At 38.1% G+C, this 24,740-nt stretch overlaps 7 protein-coding genes across 7 annotated transcripts; 3 read left to right on the forward strand and 4 right to left on the reverse strand.

The window, feature by feature from the left end:
* The first annotated feature begins 3,564 nt into the window (after nucleotides 1-3,564).
* Nucleotides 3,565-4,269, forward strand: LOC18994177. The gene has a single exon (XM_006417798.2). It carries the CDS (start codon nucleotides 3,621-3,623, stop codon nucleotides 4,125-4,127), a length of 507 nt encoding a protein of 168 aa, XP_006417861.1. The 5' UTR covers nucleotides 3,565-3,620; the 3' UTR covers nucleotides 4,128-4,269.
* Nucleotides 4,270-6,144: 1,875 nt separating this feature from the next.
* Nucleotides 6,145-8,812, reverse strand: LOC18994178 (cation/H(+) antiporter 14). Its single transcript, XM_006417799.1, has 3 exons — nucleotides 8,561-8,812; nucleotides 7,474-8,469; nucleotides 6,145-7,383 (listed from the first exon to the last, which is right to left on the reverse strand). Exons 1-3 carry the CDS (start codon nucleotides 8,810-8,812, stop codon nucleotides 6,145-6,147), a joined length of 2,487 nt encoding a protein of 828 aa, XP_006417862.1.
* A 469-nt stretch (nucleotides 8,813-9,281) lies between these two features.
* On the reverse strand, nucleotides 9,282-9,684 carry LOC18994179 (U2 small nuclear ribonucleoprotein B'' 2). The gene is made up of 2 exons (XM_006417800.2): nucleotides 9,666-9,684; nucleotides 9,282-9,580 (listed from the first exon to the last, which is right to left on the reverse strand). Exons 1-2 carry the CDS (start codon nucleotides 9,682-9,684, stop codon nucleotides 9,282-9,284), a joined length of 318 nt encoding a protein of 105 aa, XP_006417863.2.
* Nucleotides 9,685-10,390: 706 nt separating this feature from the next.
* LOC18994180 (protein TIC110, chloroplastic) lies at nucleotides 10,391-15,515 on the forward strand. The gene is made up of 15 exons (XM_006417801.2): nucleotides 10,391-10,982; nucleotides 11,101-11,160; nucleotides 11,263-11,386; nucleotides 11,495-11,563; nucleotides 11,659-11,757; nucleotides 11,881-11,947; nucleotides 12,143-12,207; nucleotides 12,285-12,379; nucleotides 12,722-12,849; nucleotides 12,922-13,022; nucleotides 13,146-13,362; nucleotides 13,553-13,707; nucleotides 13,813-13,938; nucleotides 14,041-15,009; nucleotides 15,107-15,515. Exons 1-15 carry the CDS (start codon nucleotides 10,474-10,476, stop codon nucleotides 15,353-15,355), a joined length of 3,033 nt encoding a protein of 1,010 aa, XP_006417864.1. The 5' UTR covers nucleotides 10,391-10,473; the 3' UTR covers nucleotides 15,356-15,515.
* Nucleotides 15,516-16,596: 1,081 nt separating this feature from the next.
* Nucleotides 16,597-17,124, reverse strand: LOC18994181. Its single transcript, XM_006417802.2, has one exon. It carries the CDS (start codon nucleotides 17,122-17,124, stop codon nucleotides 16,597-16,599), a length of 528 nt encoding a protein of 175 aa, XP_006417865.1.
* Nucleotides 17,125-17,568: 444 nt separating this feature from the next.
* LOC112084047 lies at nucleotides 17,569-18,444 on the reverse strand. Its single transcript, XM_024152324.1, has one exon. The coding sequence runs from the start codon at nucleotides 18,442-18,444 to the stop codon at nucleotides 17,569-17,571; it is 876 nt and encodes a 291-aa protein (XP_024008092.1).
* A 3,860-nt stretch (nucleotides 18,445-22,304) lies between these two features.
* On the forward strand, nucleotides 22,305-24,399 carry LOC18994182 (4-substituted benzoates-glutamate ligase GH3.12). Its single transcript, XM_006417803.2, has 4 exons — nucleotides 22,305-22,603; nucleotides 22,728-22,829; nucleotides 22,943-23,724; nucleotides 23,840-24,399. The coding sequence occupies exons 1-4, from the start codon at nucleotides 22,311-22,313 to the stop codon at nucleotides 24,397-24,399; spliced, it is 1,737 nt and encodes a 578-aa protein (XP_006417866.1). The 5' UTR covers nucleotides 22,305-22,310.
* The last annotated feature ends 341 nt before the right edge of the window (nucleotides 24,400-24,740 follow it).

Here is a 24,740-nt window from a genome sequence, read left to right on the forward strand (position 1 = left end):
ATCAGGTTCGTCCCCCCTAAAACACCACTTCGTCCCATAATATATACTTTCCGTTGGTTAAAACAAAATAAAAGAGTGGCTAAAATCAAATCTTCCTCGGGTTTAGGGGAATTAGTCTTTGATATTTTCATTAGAATTTTCCGTCTCTTACTAAAAATTCGAAAATATGTAACCCATATACCAACTCCCGTCATATATATTCATATAGTGTTTTCTATTTTCCAACCTAATTATGGTGTTCTAGTGGTTGAGAAATATTCACCTTGAAAATGTAAAAACAAGATCTGGATTTTCTTACCGAAATTTCAATCATGGTTAATTATTATAGATGCATTTGATAAGAGAATCCTAAAACTAGTTTGAATTTTGGTTTGACATTATGATTGAAAAAAATGTAGAATTCTAAGTTGATGATTGGGGATAGAAAGTAGACTTTGATTGATTTGGTCATTTTGACCCAAAAAAACGCCAGCTATACTTCTTATAATATCATTGCATTCTATATGATTACATTTGCATATCTTTCGATTCTTTTCCATTTTTTATTGGCCTCGTTAAATAATACAGCCGCGCCTAGAGGTATGCAACTAAAGAAAAATTAATCTTGTTTGTTCACTAGTATCCAATATGCTTAAAAATTGTACGGCGAAGTTACCCTCCAAAGCTTTCTACGTTTCTAGTTCATTTATAATTTTAAAGTATCTTATACCATTCGGTTCGGTTTTTCTAATTATGATTTTTTTTTGTCTATTTCTACATATGCGTAAAAATATTAGTAAGATAATTGACAATAGAGGACAAAATTTGACAAATTCAAAGTTGATTAAAGTGGTTAATGATCCACCGTGGAAGTTGTGAAATTGTGGAACAAGACAGGTTTGGCTCACGTTCTTAAACTATGGTCCCTTTTTAAAGATTCATAAGAAAGACTCATTTCAACAATTTGTGCATGGTGCACACTCACCCGAAATCTCATCCGCGTTCTAATAAAAGTTCGCCACTCTCTGATAGCCAAATTAATTAAGGTATTATTAGTACTCTCGAATTAATTATATTTTCGGCGCTAATCGTACGTAGTCGGTGCCCCAAACGTCCGTACGACGAAGCTTCCTCGTTCATGTCGTAAATTCTTTACCAAGATTTGTTTTGCCCCCGGTTATTTTTTGTTTTTTTTTTTTTTTTAATTTCATACATTCTCTTGCTCTTACTTTAGTTCATCCTTAATAAAGCATTGGTTCTCAACCTTACCTCTTATTACAGTATATATGTTTTTAGAAATTTTTTTTTTCTGCTTTGCTTTATAATGAGTATTAGAGTTATCTTAGTATGTTTTAGAAACGCTCAATAATTTTATAACATAGGTAAGTACAATCCACATGAACTTACAACAACAATAGTACTTAACTTTTAGGCATGTGAATTCACTGTGAGAACCTAATGATTTCACATATATAAAGTTCCTTAGTAGAATTTAAAGACTCAGCTCCTCTTTGTCTAAACCAGTAATAATAGTTTAATTTGGTGTACGGACTCTTATGTACTTTTCAATTGATTGAGTAATTCAAATTTAAAGTATTTAACTATATATTGATGTGGTCCTGCGGATTACTTATCCCCTCTCTTGCTTAATCAAGTAAACTTAATAACTCATCCAAACCCGAGAGCAACGGATCTTCAACTGTAATATATAGAGTACTTAATCCCCGCAAGTTGCAGATATCGTAGTTAAGTACGTACTAACGTACGTACGGTTTTGACTATAATTAGTGTGAGAATAGTCATTAACAGACAGTCTTAAAAGCAACAGAATAGTTTAAGTAACTCAAATATTATTCTACTATGAAGAAACATATACATATATACATAAATGGTTCCTACATTTGACAGTGCTATTATGGTCTAAATCATTTGAATAATAACGTAAACGAATATCTCTATATATAACCGCAAGCGCTTAATGTATATATTTTCTAAAAAATTCATCATAATGTCTGCATAATATTTTGTCCATCAAGACAGCTGTTTTCCCAAATGAAAAAAAAAACAAAAAAAAACAAAAAATCGTTCAACCGATGCTTGCATTTTAAATTAATAAAGTACACATATTTTAAACAAAAGAAGAAAGTACAGATATACGACTTTGCATTTAACGATGATGGAAATATTTATATTGACGGTAGGAAATATGAAAGTTGTGGCCATAGAAAACTGATGTCATTAGTGAATGTGGAGTGTCCGTAACCATACTAAGTACTAAGATGTGTTGATCCGTACCATCTGCAGTTATAAAAATGACGACCAACTAGCATCTTATTTTCTTTAAATTGATGGGTAACTTATTTGTCTGTATCAGAGGGGCCATTAGACCCAAAATTTGGTGTTTAACTTAATTAACCCAAAATAGAAGTGCGGAAGCTCTAGTAAATTAAGTCAATCAAAATGTGCCACGATATGAGGCCATAAAACCATTAAACAATACAACATCAATTAATGAATTCTTATTCTCTGTATTCCGTACTTCTCTATTTTTTTTTTTCGATTCTGTATTTGCAAAAGTGAAGTAGCTTGAGCACAGACAACGAGAATGTGTAGTTCTCTTCTCAATAGTAACGACTTAAAAAAGTTCACTGACTAAATTTAATGGATCGTTACTTCCAACATTGATATCAAATCCTACTTAAGTATCCGTAGTGTACAAGACGCTTTTGATTTAAATAGATAATCCTTTTTAGGTTTCCAAGTCTTTGGCCATCGTTTCACATTATTTTTTTCGAGTAATCTATCTAATCCCAACACGCTCCTAGTTTCAAGATTTGGAATTATTCGAGAAAGAATACAAGAAACTGTTTTTTCTTTTCCTCCTTCAAAATTTGTCACATAGCGTCAGAATATAATTACTCGATCATTTCGACATCTTTAATAACCGTTGATTAATTATTTAGATTACTATATGAATCTCTACCAGAGATTCAGCTCAGAGATCTAAGCCTACTGCTCTGCAGAGACCACAGAGTAAACAAATATCACATGTATATAATAGTAAAATTATAGAATAAAGTTTCATTAGTGCTTATAGCCTTATTATACGATAGATGTGCGTACACAATCTATACAATAATGATTTTTCTATGTATATCGAGTGATTGTTATTAAGCTCAATATCAATTATAAGGATGGACGAAGAGTGGACATTATTGTTTTTGTGATATTTCGTTTTTTTTAGCTATGTCAGTACTTATATTTTGCTGTAGAGGTACTATCCGTAAAAATTCGGATATTTGATCATATGTCTGACTCGCTGCGTTATAACAAAAAACATAACGCAGTAATGACATTAGTATTTAGTACCAACCATTAGGCTATATACTCCTACCCAGATATTTATCTTATACTTTTGTGTTAACATAGGAATGATTCGGAATAAATTCAAATAATAGAAATGGCAAAAGGGCATTTCAGTCAATTTTCTGATCGGTATACGTATGGTCAAGCCCGCTTTGTTGTTACGTGAAGTGTTGGCTCCTATATAACCTCGTCTTCTCCAACTTGTTCTTCCCCATAAATCTGATTATCAATATAAAAAAAAAAAAACCTAAAGTAAAGAGAAAGAAGAGAGAGAGATGGGAAACAGCTTAAGGTGTTGTATTGCTTGTGTTCTTCCATGTGGAGCACTAGATTTAATCAGGATCGTTCATCTAAACGGCTACGTTGAGGAGATCACACGGTCAATAACCGCAGGAGAGATCCTACAAGCAAACCCAAACCATGTCCTAAGCAAACCATGTTCTCAAGGTGTTGTCCGTAAAATCTTGATCTTGTCCCCTGAATCTGAGCTCAAGCGAGGAAGCATCTATTTTCTCATCCCTGATTCTTCCTTGCCGGAGAAGAAAAGGAGAAGAAAAGACGGTTATCGCCGGAAAAATACTCTCAACAACAACCCTAGCGCCAACGTCGGAGTGGTTAAAGGTGATGATCAAAGTGTGAAGTTGTGTGAGAAGTACTTAGAAGAAGTTGTGTCGTCGACGTCGACTGGTAAAGAACACCGTCATCGCCGGCGACACAGCAGATCGGCGTCAGTATCCACGTGGCGGCCTCACCTTGACAGTATCTATGAGGATCTTAATTAATTCTTCTTCTCTTTGCCTCTTTTTGTTTCTTCTAGCTAATGGTATTTTTTTGTCCGGAAGCCGGATTTCTATTTCCCAGATATATCATTTCCTTTTTTTCTCTCTTTTTTTTTTGGGAAAAATTCACGAAAAGAATATAAAATGTGGATAAGTTTTGTGTTAAAATGCTGTTGTAATTTCCAGTCACTGAGAATGATAACATTTCAACCATAATCATTGATCAAAAACGAAACATATATGGCCAAAAAATTATGATAGATTTCTAGTAGAAATTATTGACGTGTAAGGGTAAAGAAGACGACAATTTAATGGAAATAAAATGGAACTGAATCAAAGAACCAGCCTTGTCGCAGTTAAGATTTAATGATTTCTTCTTTATATCAATGAAAAGATTGATGAGTTTTGTAGTTTATTGGTTTATTATTGTATTACTTATAATATCTTTCACTATTTAGACATAAACTTGGTAGTGTAATCGCCTAATCGAATTGTAGATGGGAAAAAGCATCAATGAAATGATTAATGATTATGATCATAAAATGTGTGTTTAACGGAAATGTCACTTTGAATGATTAGACTTAATATTATAAGTTCGGTAGTTATAAAATACTAATTAATAATAATAGTTAGTGCGCAGGTTTTCACATGCAGGTGGACCAATCGAAAAGTCATTGAAACTGAAATAATACCATCAGTTCCAAATAATATAAACATTCAGACATATAAAATTATTTGTAATGTAAACCATACGGTCCATCCGTCCATACATCGAAAAGAAAGCGTGGCAATGATTATACATTAGAAAAAAAAAAGAGAGCAAATGAACAAATTTATCTTCTCATGTACCATGAATTCTATCATGTATTGAATAAAATGAAGCTGATCAAAATTTTGAGTGGTTCGACGATTGAAAGGCACTGTTGAAAAGTAATATGGGTTGATATATATATATATATATATATATGTTTGGAATGACTCGTTTACAGTAGCCAGATACAACAGGGCACAGGCTTTATACATAAAATTGCAACAAAAAATTCATACAAAATATGTATATTAATAATTTGAATATAATGAAGTTTAAAATATGGTTATTGGAACAAAAAAGTTGGAGTTGGCTACAACTACAAGTTAAGATATCTATTGAAAAATTACAACAAAACATCAGACTAAAAAGACGAAATTATTCTTCTTCTTATTAATTAAAACATTTAAAGAGAAACGACCAGAAAAAAAAAAGAGAAATGAAAGCTGGCAAGCCCATCTGAATCAGCTGCATTCACATGGCTTCCCTCTTCTATGCCCCATCTCTATTAGACTTTCATATTTTTCTCTTTCTTATTCTTCTATTTTACTACTATCTATGGTCTACGATTTACTATTAATGTATAATGTGCAGCAACTATGTACATATACATTACTACGCTTGGTCCAAACAGCCCATCTTCTCCATACGCTTCAGCCATTAATGCTTCCAATTTTACGTACACAAATTTTTATATTCAGATTTTTGTACTGATTTCGATACGGTTAACTAATGTGAATAAATTTTTTTCCCATTTCCAAAATAAACACCATTGTAAATTTGTAAACATAATATACATGACAAGTAGGAGTCATGAGGAAACGTAAACATAATATTTCCCATTTCCAAAAATATTTCCCATCTGTAAATACAAAGACAAAGAGTAGGAGTCATGAGGAAACGTAATATACATGACACGTCCGTCTGTTTATGTCCACATACCAACTCTGAGAACCCCATCTGCGAATAAAACGATCCGATCCCACTTTCATTATCTCCAAATAGTATGAATTGTAGAAATATCTTCGTCTAACAATTCCAAATGAAAGAAATTAACTGATCGTATTCATAAAAAACTGAGTTCTACTACATCGAGTTGCTTTACTTAACAGCCTGTAGTTTATAATAACAAACACTAAAAACTACACCTTTTATTTAACTTTTTAAAACAAATGAAAAAAATAGTAGTAAAAAAAAAAAAAGACTAATTAATCAACGGGTGTTATGAAGATCAACAGAGGTAAACCCTTCTTCAACAGAGAAACGTGGGTGTACTCTGGTATCCCCAGTCCTAGGAGGAGGCGAAACTGGCAATTTATAGCTATTGTCCATCGCAAGAGACTCTCCTTCTTGCTGGTGAACCACAAGCACCGAGAAATGAAAATCCGTCGACGCAAACATGTCTCCGACCACACCTAGCTCAGGACACTCGCTCCAGTCCGTCAGTCCGTACAGCACGGAAGACTCAAGGTCATGGTCACGACCCACAACCACCATATCGTACGAATCCCCAAGTGCACTAATCACTTGCGTGGTCTCCACGCCATCTCTCACGATCTCTTCTCTGTAATTCACTTTAGGCTTGTTCAGCGAGAAGCTCTTGAAATCGTTTATAAGGTGAGACTCAGAGAATTCGTTTTCTTCTTCTACTACGCTGTGTATGGAGCTCTTGTGCCGGAAATGGATCATTGTTACGTTCACTTCCGGGTGCTCGGCGATTCTCATACAGAACGCGAGCGCTTCCGCGTCATCTCGGCCTCCGATGAAGATCACGGCGATGTTCCTCCACGTGTGGCTCATGAGCACCGAGCGTCGGCCTTCTGTTTCTCCACGGTCGATGAATATCCCAACCGAGCAAGGTGCCTTGTCAAGCACGTTTAGGTTTATGCTACGGATCGCAGAGTTCACGCGGTCGACGTTTCCGTCTATGGCGTACTGTTTGTGGAACGGGATGACGATGAGCGTCGCTTTCTTGTCGAGGGCGAGAGTGCAAATGTCGTCGTTGATGCTGGAGAATGGAGCTGCAGCTGTGAAATGCTGAGCCATTAGGGTTCCTTGGTGCTGTTGCTCGAAGCGTTGGAAACCGTTGACGATGTGCGTGGATTGTGTCGTGTTGGGATCGAGTTTGTTCATCTGGTGATGCGGCATGAGCACCGCGTGCGCTCGGCCTTTGAGCTCGACGAGGTGCAGCGTGAAGACTGAGATCGGGCTGAACCTACTTGGGTAAGAAGCTTCTAGGAGGTTAACCATGGAAGGTACGTTTTCGACGTTGTAAACACAGAGGAGGAGGCGGAACTGAAGGTTTCGCTGTCTCGTGTTGAGTATCGTTCTCTTGCTCTTGCTTCTGTAGCGTTTCGACGGGTCGTAGAGGCACACGACGAGGAATCTCGAAATCCCCGTCACGAGCAAGAGCGTGATGATAACAAGATTGAAGCACTCTGTGTTTAGAACCTGCAAACAATAAAATCTGATGAAAATTTTTGGAGAAAAAATGTGGATTATAATAGATTACGTACGAACCAAGCAAACACTATTAAATACCTTCTCGTCTTTCCACATGACGGAGGTGTAGATCTCGATGATGCCTTGGCAACACATCAAGAAGGCCAAAGAAAGAGCGTCTCCGATCTGTATGTTGCAATACGCGGAAGCGGCTGCAGTTCCGAGGAACTTGCAGGTATAGGTGATGAGGATCACGGCCTCAATGATCTTCACGTGGCTCTCTCCAATCACGAAGAAATTGGTCTGCAACCCACTAATGGCGATGAAACAAGGAAGCATAAGGCTCGACGCAAACATCTCGAGCTTGGTCGTGAGCCCTGTCCCAAGCGGAGGTCCGTCAGGGAGCGATACTCCGAGCCAGAACGCTCCGAAAGCCGCGTGGACGCCAAGCACTTCGGACATCAAGCTTACACTCAACAAGATCATTACGATCGGGAAGAATGGGATCTCGCCTGCTTTATCGATCGAAACACTTCTTCTTTCAGTCAACCAGATGATCATCGGTCTGCAGATGAAAACAATCATGACGAGAAGACCCGTGACCCAACCAAAAGACCACATGCTAGAGAGTGTCCCGTCTCGCAAGAACATTCTGAAAACGAGGGCCACCACCCAGCTAAAGGCCTCGCAGACTATGGAGCAGTTTGTGGCTAACCGTCCGAGATCAGAGTTAAGGATGTTGAGCTCGGCTAAAACGGTCGTGGTGACCGGGAAAGAAGTCATTGCGCTGAGGGAGATCACTGTGCTGATGCAGTGGACAACCTCCGGTGGGAGCTTGTAAGTGTTTTTCAAGAAGAGGACGGTGAGGTTACCGAGGGCGAATGGGACGGCGTAGGAGGCTGTACCGATGACTATGGCTTTGGAACCGGCTTTACGGAGAATGCTAGCGTCGATTCTTAGCCCGAGTAAGAAGAGATGGATGAAGAAACCCACGTTTGACACCGTTTGTAAAGTGATTTTTCCGCTCAAGGGCATGAACATATCCATGTATCCGCTGCTTTGGCCAAAGAGAGAAGGTCCTAGGATTATACCAGCCTGCGTATAAACATTTTGCAGAATTCATTAAAAAAGAGAGAAAATGTACATAACTCCACAGGTTGTAGATATATATAATGTGAGTTATTACCAAGACTTGGGCAGAGATCATGCCTTGCTTCAAGGGCTTGAGGAGGTAGAAGAGAAGCCTTGAGGTGATGATGATGGCGGACATTTGCAGCAATAGAAGTGGCATAGCATATTTGAAAGGGTCACTGCCCAAGAAAACACCCTTCGAGGTTAGCATGTGGTTGGTCTGGCACACGATGCTTTCCAGGAAAAACGGTCCATGAACTTTTCCCATCTGCATCGAGTTCGCTTCGTCCAGGTTTAGCTTTGACATCGCTATGATCCTTCGTGCGAGCCAAAGATGAGTGTGAAGAACGTGGAGGAAGGAGATTGCAGAAACTACTGTATGTGGGCAGAAGAAGCTAAGAATCTCTTAGTGAGATGGATAACAAAACAGAGAAACTCTGTTTTATTGTAAGAGAAATGTTGATTATCTTGCTATAATCAATCCAATGTAGATTGCTTTCTAGGTTATGTCAATAGATCAAAGACAAAAGGAAAGTGTCAGAGAGAGATAGAGAGAGAGAGAGAGAGAGATGAAGCCAAGCCATAATTGTTGCCTCTATTTATTGATTCCGACTATTTTTAGGTTGGTTGATGTTCATAACCAGTAATGTCTCCATTCTAAACTCGTGGTTTTAAATTATCGTGAAGTCCTAATAATAAAAAACCTTTTCAAAATGTGATTTTCGCAATTAGTCCGCATAGCCACTGTTCTCAAAGAAGAGACAAAAATCTGGTTTTCACTTCTTGGCGAAAGAGACTACCATTGGATTCTGTGGAGTGATTTTCAAACCTTGAAGAGCCTGAATGGCCATAGAAGATTGAACATCGTTTTCGTGCTCCACAAACGCAATTCCTGGTTTTGCTTGTATCATTCTTATCTCCTTGAATCCTGGGCATTGTTCAAAGATCAGCTGAAGCATCATGCTAGTCATCTCAACGGGAAGATTATGAATGAAGAGTATGTTGTTTGATGGCATCGTGTCTTGCCCGCTCGGCTGGAAAGAAGGCTGCAAATTTGCAGAGAGGTTATGCAGTTCTGTTAACATCAGATGAAAATTAAAAAAGACAGACGAAAACGAGCTGACAAGTTCTGAATTTGTGATAGAAACGAAAGTTCAAACCTTTCTCTTCTTGCTTCATCTTCTCTCTTTAGGAACAAAAGTCTCCTCGGCTTTAGAGACACAATCTGACTTTGATTTCGCATATTGTATTAGCTGTGCCCAAAACAACACCCTTTACTCTTAGACACACAATAGCAGCCAAATAGCTTAAGGTCTTGAACTGAATTGAATTCAATATTCTACATATGCCATGAGCCAAGAATAATTTTCTCCTGAACAATGAATTAGGAAACTTGGCCTTCGTGGCAATAGCAGTCGCTGTTTTCTACTTAACTACTTAAACAAAGCACAAAAAGTTCCGGTCTTTTAAAAATTCAATAGAAAACTTATAATCCCTAACTAGTGAGAAAGAATACTCCAATGCAAAATCACCGACGCAAGTATATACATGTTACAATATATTGGGAGTTTCGTGGTTTCTGGAGGAATCAGAGAGATGGAAACAGAAGACTGAAAAACATTACCTTCTTTCTTAATCTTCTCATTGATATTTTTAATATAGATTGACTGATTCGGCGGTATATTGAGCCAAAAAGACACAGCGGAGGAGAACCGTCGCGTTACACGCCGTCTAATTTTGTTTTATTTATTTTAACTTCTTACCGTTTAGCGTAGAGTAAAACAGCACGAAGTCTTTCGATACATTATTAAAAACGTTACGACGTTCGAAGAGGCATTGAAGATATATCCCTTTCCCCATTTTTCCACCGTGTTTCTATCCTCTTTCCTTCCTTCTTCTGTTCCGTTAAACCCTACGCTACGAGCTTCTCTCTTCCACTGCTCAGGATCTTTCACAGTAGAGGGAGCCATGAATCCCTCGCTTATCACCTCCATTAACGCTCCAATCTCACCTTCCACTCGGTCTCCTTTACTCTGTCACTTCCTGACTCCGTTGCCTCTCCGTTTCTCGAAGAATCGTCGTTATCGAGTTTCATTCCCTCGTTGCGCAGCTACTTCCTCCGACCTACCGTTGGTGTCTGAGCAGGCGAAGAAACCCGATGTTTACGGGAATAAGAAGGAGCTCACCGGATTGCAATCGATTGTTGAGAAGATGACACCGCCGGTGAGGCTAGCGACTTCTGCTGTTGTTCTAGCGGCTTCGCTAGCTGCTGGTTACGGACTAGGGCTCCGGTTTTCCGGCTCCAGGAATATTGCTCTGGGTGGGGCTGCTGTTGCTGGAGCCGCCGGTGGAGGTCTTGTCTATGCGCTGAACTCTGCCGTACCGGAGGTGGCTGCCACCAGTTTGCACAATTTTGTTGCTGAATTTGAAGATCCTGCCTCTGTGACGAAAGAGGACATCGAAAGGATCGCTGATAGGTTAGTGGTTGCTTGAATTTGGAGCTCCTGCCTCTCTGACGAAAGAATATACAGAAAGGACCCAAGTTGCTGGGATTTACACATAAATTTTACTAAATGATCCTTTTATATGTTTCAGGTATGGTGTCAACAAAGGAGACGAGGCATTTCTGGCTGAGATTTGTGATATATATTGCCGGTGAGTCAAGTTAGAAACCTGATAAACTCGGGACATTGTTTGCCTCCTTTCTCTTAGTGTGGAGAATTCTTGAGTTAATCTCTACATCTTAATCTTGGTTAGGTACGTAACTTCCGTGCTTCCAACTGAAGGACAGTCTCTTAAAGGGGATGAAGTGGAGAAGATAGTCAAATTCAAAAATGCTCTGGGAATAGACGACCCTGATGCAGCCTCCATGCACATGGAGGTGTTTTCTAGATTCTTCTTCTTCGTTTGAATTAGCACCTAGCCTTTTGCAGTTGGTTCAGAAGGATCTTAAAATGTAGATCACCAATTCCTTGTTTTTTTTTTTTAGATTGGACGGAGGATTTTTAGGCAAAGGCTTGAGACTGGGGAGCGTGAAGGTGATGCAGAACAGCGTAGGGTGAGTCGCTAGTTCCCAGTATTCGTTATTTTCACTGTAGATTGGTTTAGAAAGAGAGCACAAGTGTGATCACAAGTTGTATGCTCCCAGTGCAGGCATTTATGAGGCTTGTATATGTTTCAGCTCTTGTGTTTGGAGACGCTGCATCCTTCCTTTTGCCTTGGAAGCGAGTATTGAAGGTTACAGATGCTCAGGTAGGCATTTCCAATTTTGTCAAACCTATAATTTTGCGCAGTATTTGTTTTTTGGCAGGCTGCATTATTAGCAAGCTCGGTACTCTGAGGTTCTCTGCTAATTTTTCAACCCCTTGTGTATAGGTTGAGATTGCTATTCGTGAAAATGCAAAGCAGCTGTATGCCGAGAGGTTAAAATCAGTTGGTAGAGGTAATGTTGTTCATGTTTTTCATTCTAAGATTGGAAGTAATGTTACACTTGTAGAATGGAGGAAGTTGCTTGAATTGATTATATTTACTAGTGTGTCACTTCTTGTCAATAAATGATACAATGGATGCTTCTCATTTGACGTCGGCTTAATACAGGGAAACTTAAATGGTTATGTTTGTTAACATGTTCTTGCAGATATTAACGTAGAAAATCTTGTGGACCTTAGAAAAGCACAACTATCGTTCAAGCTTTCTGATGAGGTACTCTATTTTTTTGTGGCATTGAATTTCTGCTTCCTCTGAATATAGTTCTCCTGACGGTTTCTTCTCCCTTGCAGCTTGCTGAAGACCTATTTAGAGAACATACAAGAGCAGTAGCCGTAGAGAATATTTCATCAGCACTTGGTGTATTAAAATCCCGCACACGAGCAGTGTAAGGCATTGTACTATATTTACAGAATCCTGCATAGAGAAATCATATGAAAAATGTATATTTCATGTGAACATTGACTTTGGTAACTTGAGTTTTGGTTTTTCTAAAAACTGATTGGTGATATTTCCGTCTTTTGCTTTTGTGAACTATACTTATTATATGAATTTTTATATGCGAATTCAGGTTAAACAGTTAGTTTATATTGGAATGCAAGTTAAGACATGAGATCTGAATGTTATAGGCGTTTTTGTATCCCTCTGATAATGAACAGTGAAACAAATTGGATCATCTTATTTATATTAGTTTACAATGCATGTCATTAAGTGACCTGATTTTATCCAGGAAGAGTATGGCACTTGTTGTGGAAGAGCTTGAAAAAGTACTGGATTTTAACAACCTGCTGGTTTCCTTGAAAAGTCATTCAGAGGCAGATCAATTTGCACGGGGTGTTGGCCCTATTTCTTTGATAGGTGAAGATGCTTTTTATGGTCTCTTTTTTGAGTAACAATTATAGGTTCTTACCTTAGATCTCTGTGGCTTAGGCGGTGAGTCTGATTTCGAGAGGAGGATGGATGATTTGAAGCTCCTTTATAGAGCATATGTTACAGATGCTTTATCGGGAGGGCGCATTGAAGAAAATAAGGTAAACTCAAACCATTTTTCTATGAGTTTTTATATAGTACAGTGAGTACGTTATAGAGCATTTGTTCAGATGCTGTTTTCTTTTATCTTTTTCCCATGCAATGTCATTTCTGCTGAATGGTAGCTTGTGGCAATGAGCCAACTGAGAAACATACTTGGACTGGGAACACGGGAGGCTGAAGCTATTAGTGTTGACGTTACGTCCAAGGCATACCGTAAGAGACTTTCTAGCGCTGTTTCTACGGGTGACCTTGAAGCACAAGACAGTAAAGCCAAATATCTTCAAAAGCTATGCGAAGAGCTGCACTTTGATGCACAGAAGGCAAGCGCAATCCATGAAGGTATATGCGGACCTCTGTTCACACACGAAACCTAATGCTGTTATTTTATACCCTGAGTGATACTGTTTGAATTTGCACTTTATCTCCCATGAAAAAGCCAGATTCTTATCAATTTAGTTGATGGCTTGTGAACCTGCTGGTTCCTTACTTTGCAAACTAGCTATTAATGTTTTGTATTTGTTCTTAACAGAAATCTACAGGCAGAAGCTTCAGCAGTGTGTTGCTGGTGGAGAGCTGAGCGAGGTCAGCGTTGCTTCTTTATTACGGTTAAGAGTCATGCTGTGTATTCCTCAGCAAACTATTGAGGCAGCTCATGCAGAAATCTGTGGAAGCATATTTGAAAAGGTAATCCAGCTAATCAGTCCCCTTGTCACTTTATCCCTTTTTTTTAGTTCTCATGGTCTTTGGTCTTCGCTTGCATACAGAAACTTACTCGTTACACTTTTCCAGGTCGTCAGAGATGCAATTTCTTCTGGAGTGGATGGTTATGATGCCGAAACTCGTAAATCAGTAAGAAAGGCTGCGCATGGTCTTCGGTTATCCAGAGAGACTGCCATGTCTATTGCTAGCAAGGCTGTGAGTGATACACTCTCTACTTTTCCCATGTTTGGTGTTAGAATTTGGTTTCTCTGACTCTACATAGCATCACATGAAAAACATAAACCTTCATTGATGCAGGTCCGAAGGGTTTTCACAAACTATATCAGACGAGCAAGAGCGGCAGAGAACCGCACTGAGTCAGCAAAGGAGCTCAAGAAGATGATTGCTTTCAACACGTTAGTTGTGACTGAAATGGTGGCTGACATTAAGGGAGAATCTTCTGATAAGGCATCTGAGGAGCCTGTTCAAGAGAAAGAAGAAGCTGGTGAAGATGAGGAATGGGGATCTCTTGAATCGCTCAGAAAGACAAGACCCGACAAGGAACTCGCTGAGAAGATGGGAAAGCCCGGCCAGACTGAGATAACTCTCAAAGATGACCTTCCTGACAGGGACAGGATCGATCTCTACAAAACCTATTTGCTCTACTGTCTAACCGGAGAGGTAACAAGAATCCCGTTTGGCGCCCAGATCACGACAAAGAGAGACGATTCAGAGTACTTGCTTCTGAATCAACTTGGTGGGATTCTCGGATTGACTTCGAAAGAAATAGTCAACATTCACGTAGGTTTAGCCGAGCAGGCCTTCAGGCAACAAGCTGAAGTGATATTAGCTGATGGGCAATTGACAAAGGCTAGAGTAGAGCAGTTAGACGAGTTGCAGAAACAAGTTGGGTTGCCTCAGCCACAGGCCGAGAAGGTTATAAAGAATATAACAACTACAAAAATGGCAAACGCCATAGAAACTGCTGTTAACCAAGGAAGACTGAATATAAAGCAGATACGGGAGCTCAAGGAGGCAAACGTGAGTCTGGACAGCATGATTGCTGTGAGTCTGAGAGAGAAACTATTTAAGAAGACAGTGAATGACATATTCTCATCAGGAACTGGTGAATTCGATGAAACCGAAGTTTACGAAACAATCCCAGCCGATCTCAGTATTGATGTGGAAAAGGCAAAAGGCGTTGTCCATGATCTTGCTCGGAGTAGATTATCAAACTCTTTGATCCAATCCGTGGCATTACTCAGGCAGAGAAATGCTAAAGGAGTGGTATGCGAATCCTCGTCCCCTCTCGTTTCTTGATATAATCAAATTCTGGATATTCCAGCTTTTGTGGATATATAATGTTTTTCCTTTGGTTTTTAAGGTCTCGTCGCTGAATGATTTGCTTGCATGCGACAAAGCTGTGCCGGCTGAGCCAATGTCATGGGAAGTCTCAGAGGAATTATCCGATCTATATGATATTTATTCAAAGAGTGATCCCAAACCGGCGCCGGAAAAAGTGTCGAGGCTACAATATCTGCTGGGAATAGATGATTCAACTGCAACTGCCCTCCGTGAGATGGAAGATGGGGCATTATCTTCTTCTGCAGAAGAGGGCAATTTCGTCTTCTAAATCTTTGGATAAATTGTCTTTAGTTTTTGAATTTTGTGGTTAAGAGAGGAAAAATGGTTTTCGAATTTTAATTTTTAGCAAAGCTTGTGAAATTTTTTGTATCAGACCCAAACACGCTCTTATTGGAATAATTTAAAAATCTGCAGACGAAAGAAGTGAACTTGTATAATCCAACTTGTATAATCCCCTTAAACCAGGCTTTCACTAGAATTTAGCACAACAATAAATACACTCTAACATATTCTAATCTTTGCTGAATATAAGAAACACTATAACACTCATTTATACTTAACTTAGAGTTGGAAGATTTGACTACTTTTCCGGAACAAGATGAAAAGAGACTTGGAGAGAAAGGTGCAGCAGATAGAGTAGTACATAATTGTGTGAAGCTTGGAGAGTAAGCAACCAAATAATGCCCTAATTTCGATACGACTGAATTCTATTTGTAGGCTGTGGCGCTCAAAATAACAAAAAGTCAATTCCATATTTCCGCATTAAAGGAAAAAAAAATAACGCAGCTTGAAATCATAAATCAATTTGTGAAAGAAACTCCATAGCAGACTATCCCAAAAACAAAAAACTCCCATAGCAGAATACAGTATATGCACACATGGTGTCACGTGACGGCTGTTTTCCGTCGAAGAACCCAAAGATATAAAATAATAATTAATAAATGATTGAAAAATAAAATAAAATAAATGATTTGACCGTAAGTGAAAGTTATTGTTATTTGATAGATGATCTCACATGACTGCACAAAAGTGAAGCAATACTGAACATGTATAGATCTGATCTCGTAATAGCATGTAATGTTTTTGGGGGAATTATAAAATGATCCATTATATAAAGGCAAGCCTACCTAAAAGACAAAAATATTAGAGGGTGCATCCGGATTTAGTTTTGTTATTCAGTTCCCCTTATGTTGGTGTTAATTACTACATTTTGAACATTAAGTAAAGAAAAGTTTTTCATAGATTTCAATTTCTCTGATTTTCGTAAAAAGAATATGTTGAAAATTTGATATGACACCAAAGATATTGATCGCATACATTCCGTAGATAATTTGAAGACTTGAATTTTATACAAGCATATGATTATGATTAATGATCCAATCAATCGATATGATTCATGGAGATTAATAAGAGTCGAGAAAAATTAGTTTTAGAAAATTATTTCCGAGATTACAAAAAGAGTGAAAATTAAGTAACAGATTTGATTTGAAGACAAAAAAAAAAGCAGAATCATTTGAGATCTCTGAGCAGCACCTTGACGAGGGATGCGTAACATCCTGATGAAGGTTTAGCTTGACAATGTTTCGAATCGTAGCTTAAACTAGAAGCCGATGATCCGAACCACATGGATCTCCGGCTGTTCCATCCGTACAAATCAGGTGTCCTCAACGGAGAAGATGTCGCAGAAGAGGATGCCGAAGATGAAGCAGCCGGAGACGACGGGGCGCTACGATTCTTGAGGAGCACGGAACCGAAGTGAGTGTTTGTTTTTTTAGGGTTTGCTGGATTCGTAGAGGAACTAGGACAAGCGTAGAAGTAGGAAGGAGGAGGTGTGAGTGGAGCTGAGATCGGAGAGGTGAAATCGGAATCAGAATCGATACCGGAAGAGGAAGATCGTTTAAAGAGTCGTCTTGGAGTTCCGGGCTGAGATTCCCATTTGAAAGGTACTGCGGCCGATGATCCGCCGTAGTAGTCGCCGTCGACGATCACGGTGAGGAGTTTGGCAGTGGAAAAGCTAGAACGATCCACTTGAGGCATTGCAACACTTTGTGAGGAAATGATTTTGTTTTTGGGGTTTGCTTAACTATATAAGATCACCTCCATCCATAGTATACAAAGAAGGGGATCTAATCCTAATTTTAATAGTTTTTTATTCTTTTTAATGCACTAGAAGTCCATTATAATTTTTTCATTAGATTAGTGTCCAATGGTAATCTCTTAAAGGGAGGCTCTAATTGTTTTTTTTTTTTGTTGCAATTTTTCAAATACAAACATTTTTATGAATACAAACATTATATTAATACAAATATTTTATTAATACACACATTTTATTAATACAAATATTTAATTAATACAAACTTAGACATAGAATACAGAAAAACAAAACAAAAGAGAGATGCAAATCATAAACCGGAAATAATAAGATTAGTTGTAATCTTGAATTGAACCAAAGTTATTCCACAAATGCTCAACTAAATCTTCTTATAATTGTTCATGCGTAGTTCGAGAATGCAGTGAATTCCGGATGGCCATAATATTAGTGAGATTTGAAGGCATATTGGTAGAATACGTCATATCCACATGTGAAGTTCTGTTTGATTCTCCTTGTGTGAATTCTTCAACATTAGACAAACTGTACCCATCTCGTTCGTCTTCTACGATCATGTTATGAAGTATTATACAAGCTCGCATAATTTTTTCTATCTTCACCTTATCCCACATCAGAGCTGGATTTTTGACAATGGCAAACCGAGCTTGCAAGACTCCAAAAGCACGCTCGACATCTTTACGGGTAGCTTCTTGACGTTTTGCAAAAAAACATGCTTTGTCACCTTGTGGTCGGCTTATAGATTGGATAAATGTAGCCCATTTTGGATAAATTCCATCGGTGAGATAGTAAGCTAAGTGATATTGTCGTCCGTTGACAAAGTAATTCACTTTCGGAGCTTTACCTTGTAATATATCATCAAATACCGGAGAACGATCAAGCACATTAATATCATTTAAAGTACCTGGCGGGCCAAAAAATGCGTGCCATATCCAAAGATCTTCTAAAGCTACAGCCTCTAAAACGATTGTCGGTTTGCCAGATCCTCGTGTGAATTGTCCGGCCCAAGCAGTGGGACAATTTTTCCACTCCCAATGCATACAATCGATGCTTCCTATCATCTCGGGAAATCCGCGAGATTCTCCACTATCTAGTAGGCGTTGAAGATCTTCTGGTGTGGGTCTTCGTAGATACTCATCTCCAAAAAGATATATGATTCCTTCTACAAAATTTTCCAAGCAAGAAAGGGCGGTGCTTTCACCAAGCCGGAGATATTCATCAACCGCATCAGCCGCACAACCATATGCCATCATACGAATGGCTGCCGTAGATTTTTGTAGTGCAGAGAGACCGGATCTTCCGGTAGCATCTCGTCTTTGTTGAAAAAATGGAAGATGAGTAGAGAGGCCATCAACAATACGCATGAACAAAGGTTTGTTCATTCTGAAACGACGACGAAACATATAGGGTGGATATGTTGAATCTTCCCGGAAATAGTCGTTCCATAAACGGATATGGCCTTGTTCCCGATCTCTCTCAATATATGCTCTTTTTTTTTTGGTTGATCTTTGACGATTGCTCTGATTAACAAGTAGATTTTCAAATGCATTTTCATATGCATTTTCAAAAGCTTCCTCGAATTTGTCTTCAATAATTTTCTCAAAATTATTATTGGATGAGGATGCCATAGAAGATGGTTTTTTGTTATGAGAAAGAAAGATGATGAAGAGAGTTAGAAAAAGATGTAGGAAGAAGAGAGTTGTAAGAAATAAAGATGATGTTGAATAAGATGATTTGTTTGTGAGCATTTGCAATCTTCTAATATATAGACAATACGCTTGAGTTTACACCATTCATTGAATATGTGGTGGGATGAGTTGTGTGGTGTGTAATAAATTGTGCCATAAATTGTGTAATAAATTGTGTGGTGTGTACATATGAATACAAAACCACCACTTGCTAAAGACTTGGCCAAAAACATCGGATAAAAAGAAGTGGGACATAACAAATTGGGACAGAAAAAGAAGTGGGACATAAAAACATCGGCTAAAAGTTTTTAACGGCCAATACAAAATAGCAGGCCCAAAATATAGCTAAGTACCAGTTCCAAACCTTATATTGCACAAAACATCGGCCAAAATAATAATGGTGGCCCAAACCTATATGAATATACAAATTGTAGCCATTTCTTCAAAGCCTCCTTTGTAGCCGTTTGTCCATGACTTTGTTGCCTGCAATAAGAAAAAAGAGATCATGAACAAGTGAATATAAGTCATACAAATGATAAAGGAAACAGAATCATATATATATATGGAGTCTTGAATACAATACATAGAACCTAAACCAAAAGACAAACAACTGAAAGACTTTATAAAAATACATTGAACAAACATTACAAGACATAGAAGTTATACCCGAGACTTAACAATATGACATACCCAAAAAGACTTAACAATATGACATACCCAAAAGACTTAACAATATGACATACCCAAAAACTAACTCATACCAAAGAAAAACAGACCTCACCCTTAACTCACTCATACAAACTCTCACATATTTGACAACATTTCATTAATGAGCTTGTTCTTAAGCTCGAATTCTACCTCAGTAAGAGGTTCGGTTTTTGCAAGCAGATTTTCGAGTATCTTTTGCTTGTTAGTCTTATCTTTCAATGCTAACTCCCTTTCCTTTAGCTCAAAGATGCTTCTAAAGTCCACTAAATCCTTACCATCTTCTTCCAAACGACCACCATTGGTCTTTGTTGTTTTTTTTTTGCCCTTGGAAGCTTTTACACCAGCAGGCCGAGGAATTCCTTCATCATCTCCATGCCTCAAAGGAGCATCGGTTCCTTCAACTCTAGCACCATCGGTTCTTTTTTTTTTTGATCTTCCATTTCCTGCCCACTTCTGATCATGACGCAGTTCTCTCCAGCAGTGCTCCATGGTGAATTTGTGTTTGTAATCATTGTGGAATATCTCCAAAGCCAGCTTCATTACATCATTTTCATTTTGACCTGATGTTTTTTGAGATGAAGCTGCCTCATACGACCCAACAAACTTGCAGACAAACTCATTTATCTTGGCCCATCTCTGCTTACAGTTAGTTGGCCCTCTCTTATCTTCAGCAGACACGTCAGGACTCGCCGCATAGTAGATGGCTATTCTTTTCCAGAATGCATCTGCCCTTTGCCCATTGCTGATGATTGGATCCTTGCTGGTATTAAGCCAGGCGCTTATAAGCGCAAGATCTTCAGCAGGAGTCCATGGCTTCCTAGTCTTACGCTCCTTCTCTTGTGCATCAGTTGGACTTGGAGCATCACTCCATTGTGTTCCAAACACTGGAACTTGTGAATCACCGAGTGCTATGGTTGTTTCCATGGGTTCAAGGCTATGGGTTTGGGTTCTTTGTTGGCTAGTTAGCAGGTCCATGAAGCCTGATGTGTCAGAAAAAGGATTAGTTGAATCCATTGGAAGGTTTAGTGAATGTGTTTAGGGTGTGTGTTTGGGTGTGTGATTTCGGTGTGTCTTTTAAAAAGTGTGGAAAGAAGTTTGAGTGTGTGTCTTTTAAAAAAAAAAAGTGAGCTTCAATATATAGAAGCTTATTCAAGATGGAGTTAGCATTGAAGATAGATTTAAAGTTCAAGTTAAGTTAGAGTTAAGTTAGAGTTTGTAGTTAGAGTTTGTAGTTTCTGAAGACATGAGCAAAAGAAACTAGTTATTAGAGTTTTAACCGAAGCATTCATTGTGACACAAATGCATTGATTCCACTCTCACATTTATCAACCGTGACATAGAGCAACTACAAATCACATCCTAATTCAACAAAGCATTGACTACAATATCTAATGCAAACCTAACCACTACAGAGCATTGATTCAATCAGTAATCCAATCCATCCAAACCATCAATCATCAACCACATCAAAGCCTTCCTAATTCATTAACTCACTACATTTTCGGGAAATCAATAAACTGAGTAAAAATCTTACTTGTAATATACCCATCTCTGAAGTTGCTTTGACTGTGCTTTGATTTACATCAAATAAGCCATCGCCGATCAGTTGTCTGTACCTCGACCGATCAAATAAGCATCGCCGATCATCACCCATCCATCCACCGATCTTCGCATCTGCAGCGCCGATCTTCGCATCTGCATCCACCGATCTTATTTGATCCATCCACCGATCAAATAAGCATCGCCGATCAGTTGTCCGTTTAATCGCCTCTCTCTCGCCTCTCTCTGATATCACCGAAGTCTCCTCCGAAGAAGACGACGAAGAAGGTTAGACAAAAAATAAAAACCAACCCAACTTCAAATCCTCTAATCAAAACAGAGTGTTTGAATAAAAAAAATCAAAAATAAAATAAAATCATCTAACCAATCACAACGCGACACGTCAGAGTAATTAATGGGTCTCCAAAAACTACTAAATTAGGATCGCTTAAAAACATGATTAAAAATTTTCTTTTTAATTAAAAAAGCTATTAGAAACTCCCCTCATCCCCCCATTGGACATGCCCTAAGACAACTATGTAAAGAAAGCGACTTGACTTTTTATTCTATTTTTTTTTTTTTTTGTTCTCAATTTATTGGGTGAAGAAGGTTTAGATTCAGATTCAAAAGTTTTGAATTCTCCGTGGTCTTATTTTATTTATTTTAGTTTGGAATGAGAACAAGTTTTTAACTTATTGATAATATTTCAATGTAAAAAATTTCGAATCTCGATGTTTGATGTTTCATGGAAGCCACTGAAAGTATTATCCTGTTCCAGATCATCTGATCCAATTATATAATATAAGTCCCTTTATTATTATAATACATAAAAACAAAAATTCACACTCTTTTGTATTCTACAACTCTACAAGAAATTATCAAATCAATGAACTCTTAGGGGTTAAAATTTATTAAATATTCGTTTTCAACTTGCCCCCATCAACTAGGTCTTTATTAATCCTTTCAATAAACAAAACTAAGGCATCTTTCGATTTTATTAATCGATCCACTTCGTTTTCCTCTTGCATAATCTAATAAAGAAATTAAACGTTATTTGACGTTTGGCATATTATACAAAAACACTGAGCGTGATTCACACGATCTACCACAATTGTGGAATTATTAAGAGTTTTCTTGCTGCATATATATGGAATGTGAAATATAGAGATCGAAAACCAAATATGAGTCTTAGTTCTGATCTAAACGACATGGTGGATGAGAAGCTTAAGGTTTTTGAGGACATAATGTCAAATGCGAAGCAGATTCAAGACAGTGTATTGAAAGAGATACTCACGCTTAACGCAAACACTGAATACCTACGAAGTTTCCTCAATGGGAGATCCGACAAAGAGCTCTTCAAGAAGAAGGTACCAGTAATGACATATGAGGATATTAGGCCTTACATCGAGCGTGTCGCCAATGGAGAGCCTTCCGATGTCATATCAGCCAAACCCATTATTGGATTCCTCCTAAGGTATATATATACATATATGTGTTAAGTTTCTTCTTGGTTTTCTTTTTTTTGTCCAAAATTTTTCAGGATCAAACAGCTTTTATTATGATTAAGTATGTGGATCTACTCGTTTTTGACTTGATAGTTCCGGAACATCGGGAGAGAAAGGGAAGATATTCCCTTTGGACAACAAGTACTTTGAGAACATAGTGTTCTTCACACATATATCTTCGCTCCTTACCTGCAAGTAATTAATTCTACATACTTCCTTTTTTTTTCAAGTATTGAACTTCAAAAAAGCAAGCAGATCGATTGTGTTTCTAACTAATTTTTCGTCATCTCCTTCATTGGTTTGTATAGGCATGTTAATGGTGCCAAACAAGGAAAAGAGTTGACATTTAATTTCACCAAACCAGCATTCACAACTCCCTCTGGTCTACCAGTTTCATCTTTGACTTCAAGCTTCTTAAAGAGTGATTATTTCAAAAACCGTCCACCAAATGACGTTTTCTCGTTGACAAGCCCCGACAAGGTCATATTTTGCCCAGACAACAAGCAGAGTATGTACTGTCATATCCTCTGTGGCCTTGTCCAGAGAGATGAGGTTGTGAGTTTGGCTTCTCCTTTTGCCTCTGTATTGGTTCGAGCAATCATATTCCTTTCAAATAACTGGAAGGAACTGTGTAGCAATATCCGGTCAGGTCAGCTGAGCAAGTGGATTAAAGACGTTGACTGCAGGAGCTCTGTCTCTCTGATCCTTGGAGGACCTAATCTTGAATTGGCTGATTTGATCGAGCAAGAATGTAGCCAGAAATCATGGGAAGGTATAATCACACGTATTTGGCCCAAAACCAAATATCTTGAGAGTATTGTTACAGGTCAGATGGCTCACTACATTCCTACACTTGACTTCTACTCCAACAAACTGCCTTTCATTTCCCCTTTTTATGCTTCTTCTGAAACTATGTTTGGGATCAATGTGAATCCTCTATGCAAACCACAAGATGTGTCCTACACATTTCTGCCTAATGTGTCATATTTCGAGTTCTTACTTGTTAATGAAGTAAACAAGGTTGAAATCGTTGATCTTGTGGACGTGAAGTTAGGGTGTTACTATGAGCCACTGGTCACAAATTATGCCGGTGAGTTGTACTTGTACATATATATATATATATATATATATATACTCCTCCATGAAAATTAATAACAATTGATCCCTTTTAATGAATGTTTTCTTATACACTTTTTCTTTGTTAGGTTTACATAGATATAGAATCGGAGACATTGTGCAAGTAACTGGATTCTACAACAGCACCCCTCAGTTTAAATTTGTCCAAAGAAAAAATGTGGTCCTAAGTGTTCATTTGGAGACAACAACAGAAGAACAGATTCTAAATGCAGTGACTCAAGCAAGAAGCGTTCTGGAATCTTCAGATTTGATGTTGATTGAGTTCACATGCGTTGCTGATACCTCTGCAGGTGGTCTTGGTCACTACGTTTTTTACTGGGAACTCAAATCCAAAACCAACAACGCCAACCCTGAGATTGATGATGAGCTACTGGTTGAGTGCTGCGAGTTATTAGAGAAATCACTCGACATTGATTACTGGAAATATCGAAGTAAGGATGGACCGATTGGAGCTTTAGAGATAAGGGTGGTGCAACAAGGAACGTTTGATTCTATCATGGACATTTACATCTCTCGAGGTGCTTCTATAACTCAATACAAAACACCTATATGCATCAAATCTGCTGAGGCCTTAGCGATTCTTGAAGATAGGATTCTTGTTCGAGTTTTTAGCAACAGTTCCCCATGATACTCTCGACTCTTCGCCGTCCCCATGACTTTATATTAGTGTAGTCTTTGTATTTCATCATTGTTTTTTTTTGTGTTTTCTTTTTTTTTTTTAATAAAATAACTTCTATTAAATAGTAATCGGATACTAGTAAGGATATATGTGACTAATGTGACAGCCATCCATATATATATATCATCTTTATGTTTATTTAAAAAAATCTCAAAAAATACCATATTTTGTATTCAACTTCCAAAAGCTAAGCATGGTCTTTATATGCGTTGAAAGTTTGGGGAACAATTATGGAACAAGACATTTCACTTGTGAGTGAAATATGTCATCCATTAATTCTCTTTCTTTTT

Source organism: Eutrema salsugineum, unplaced genomic scaffold (assembly GCF_000478725.1).
Source record: "Eutrema salsugineum unplaced genomic scaffold, Eutsalg1_0 scaffold_5, whole genome shotgun sequence".
Classification (NCBI taxonomy): domain Eukaryota; kingdom Viridiplantae; phylum Streptophyta; class Magnoliopsida; order Brassicales; family Brassicaceae; genus Eutrema; species Eutrema salsugineum.

Bases quoted from the DNA above. Each gene is read 5' to 3' on its own strand.
- LOC112084047 (XM_024152324.1), bottom strand. From the start codon at position 18,444: ATGGCATATGGTTGTGCGGCTGATGCGGTTGATGAATATCTCCGGCTT.
- LOC18994182 (XM_006417803.2), top strand. From the start codon at position 22,311: ATGAGTCTTAGTTCTGATCTAAACGACATGGTGGATGAGAAGCTTAAG. The intron at 22,604-22,727 runs GTATATATATAC...TTGACTTGATAG, and splicing joins ATTATTGGATTCCTCCTAAG to TTCCGGAACATCGGGAGAGA. The intron at 23,725-23,839 runs GTGAGTTGTACT...TTTCTTTGTTAG, and splicing joins ACTGGTCACAAATTATGCCG to GTTTACATAGATATAGAATC.
- LOC18994180 (XM_006417801.2), top strand. From the start codon at position 10,474: ATGAATCCCTCGCTTATCACCTCCATTAACGCTCCAATCTCACCTTCC. The intron at 11,758-11,880 runs GTAGGCATTTCC...CCTTGTGTATAG, and splicing joins TGAAGGTTACAGATGCTCAG to GTTGAGATTGCTATTCGTGA. The intron at 11,948-12,142 runs GTAATGTTGTTC...ATGTTCTTGCAG, and splicing joins GTTAAAATCAGTTGGTAGAG to ATATTAACGTAGAAAATCTT.
- LOC18994178 (XM_006417799.1), bottom strand. From the start codon at position 8,812: ATGTCAAAGCTAAACCTGGACGAAGCGAACTCGATGCAGATGGGAAAA. The intron at 8,470-8,560 runs GTAATAACTCAC...GTTTATACGCAG, and splicing joins TGATCTCTGCCCAAGTCTTG to GCTGGTATAATCCTAGGACC. The intron at 7,384-7,473 runs GTATTTAATAGT...TATTGTTTGCAG, and splicing joins TCATGTGGAAAGACGAGAAG to GTTCTAAACACAGAGTGCTT.
- LOC18994177 (XM_006417798.2), top strand. From the start codon at position 3,621: ATGGGAAACAGCTTAAGGTGTTGTATTGCTTGTGTTCTTCCATGTGGA.
- LOC18994181 (XM_006417802.2), bottom strand. From the start codon at position 17,124: ATGCCTCAAGTGGATCGTTCTAGCTTTTCCACTGCCAAACTCCTCACC.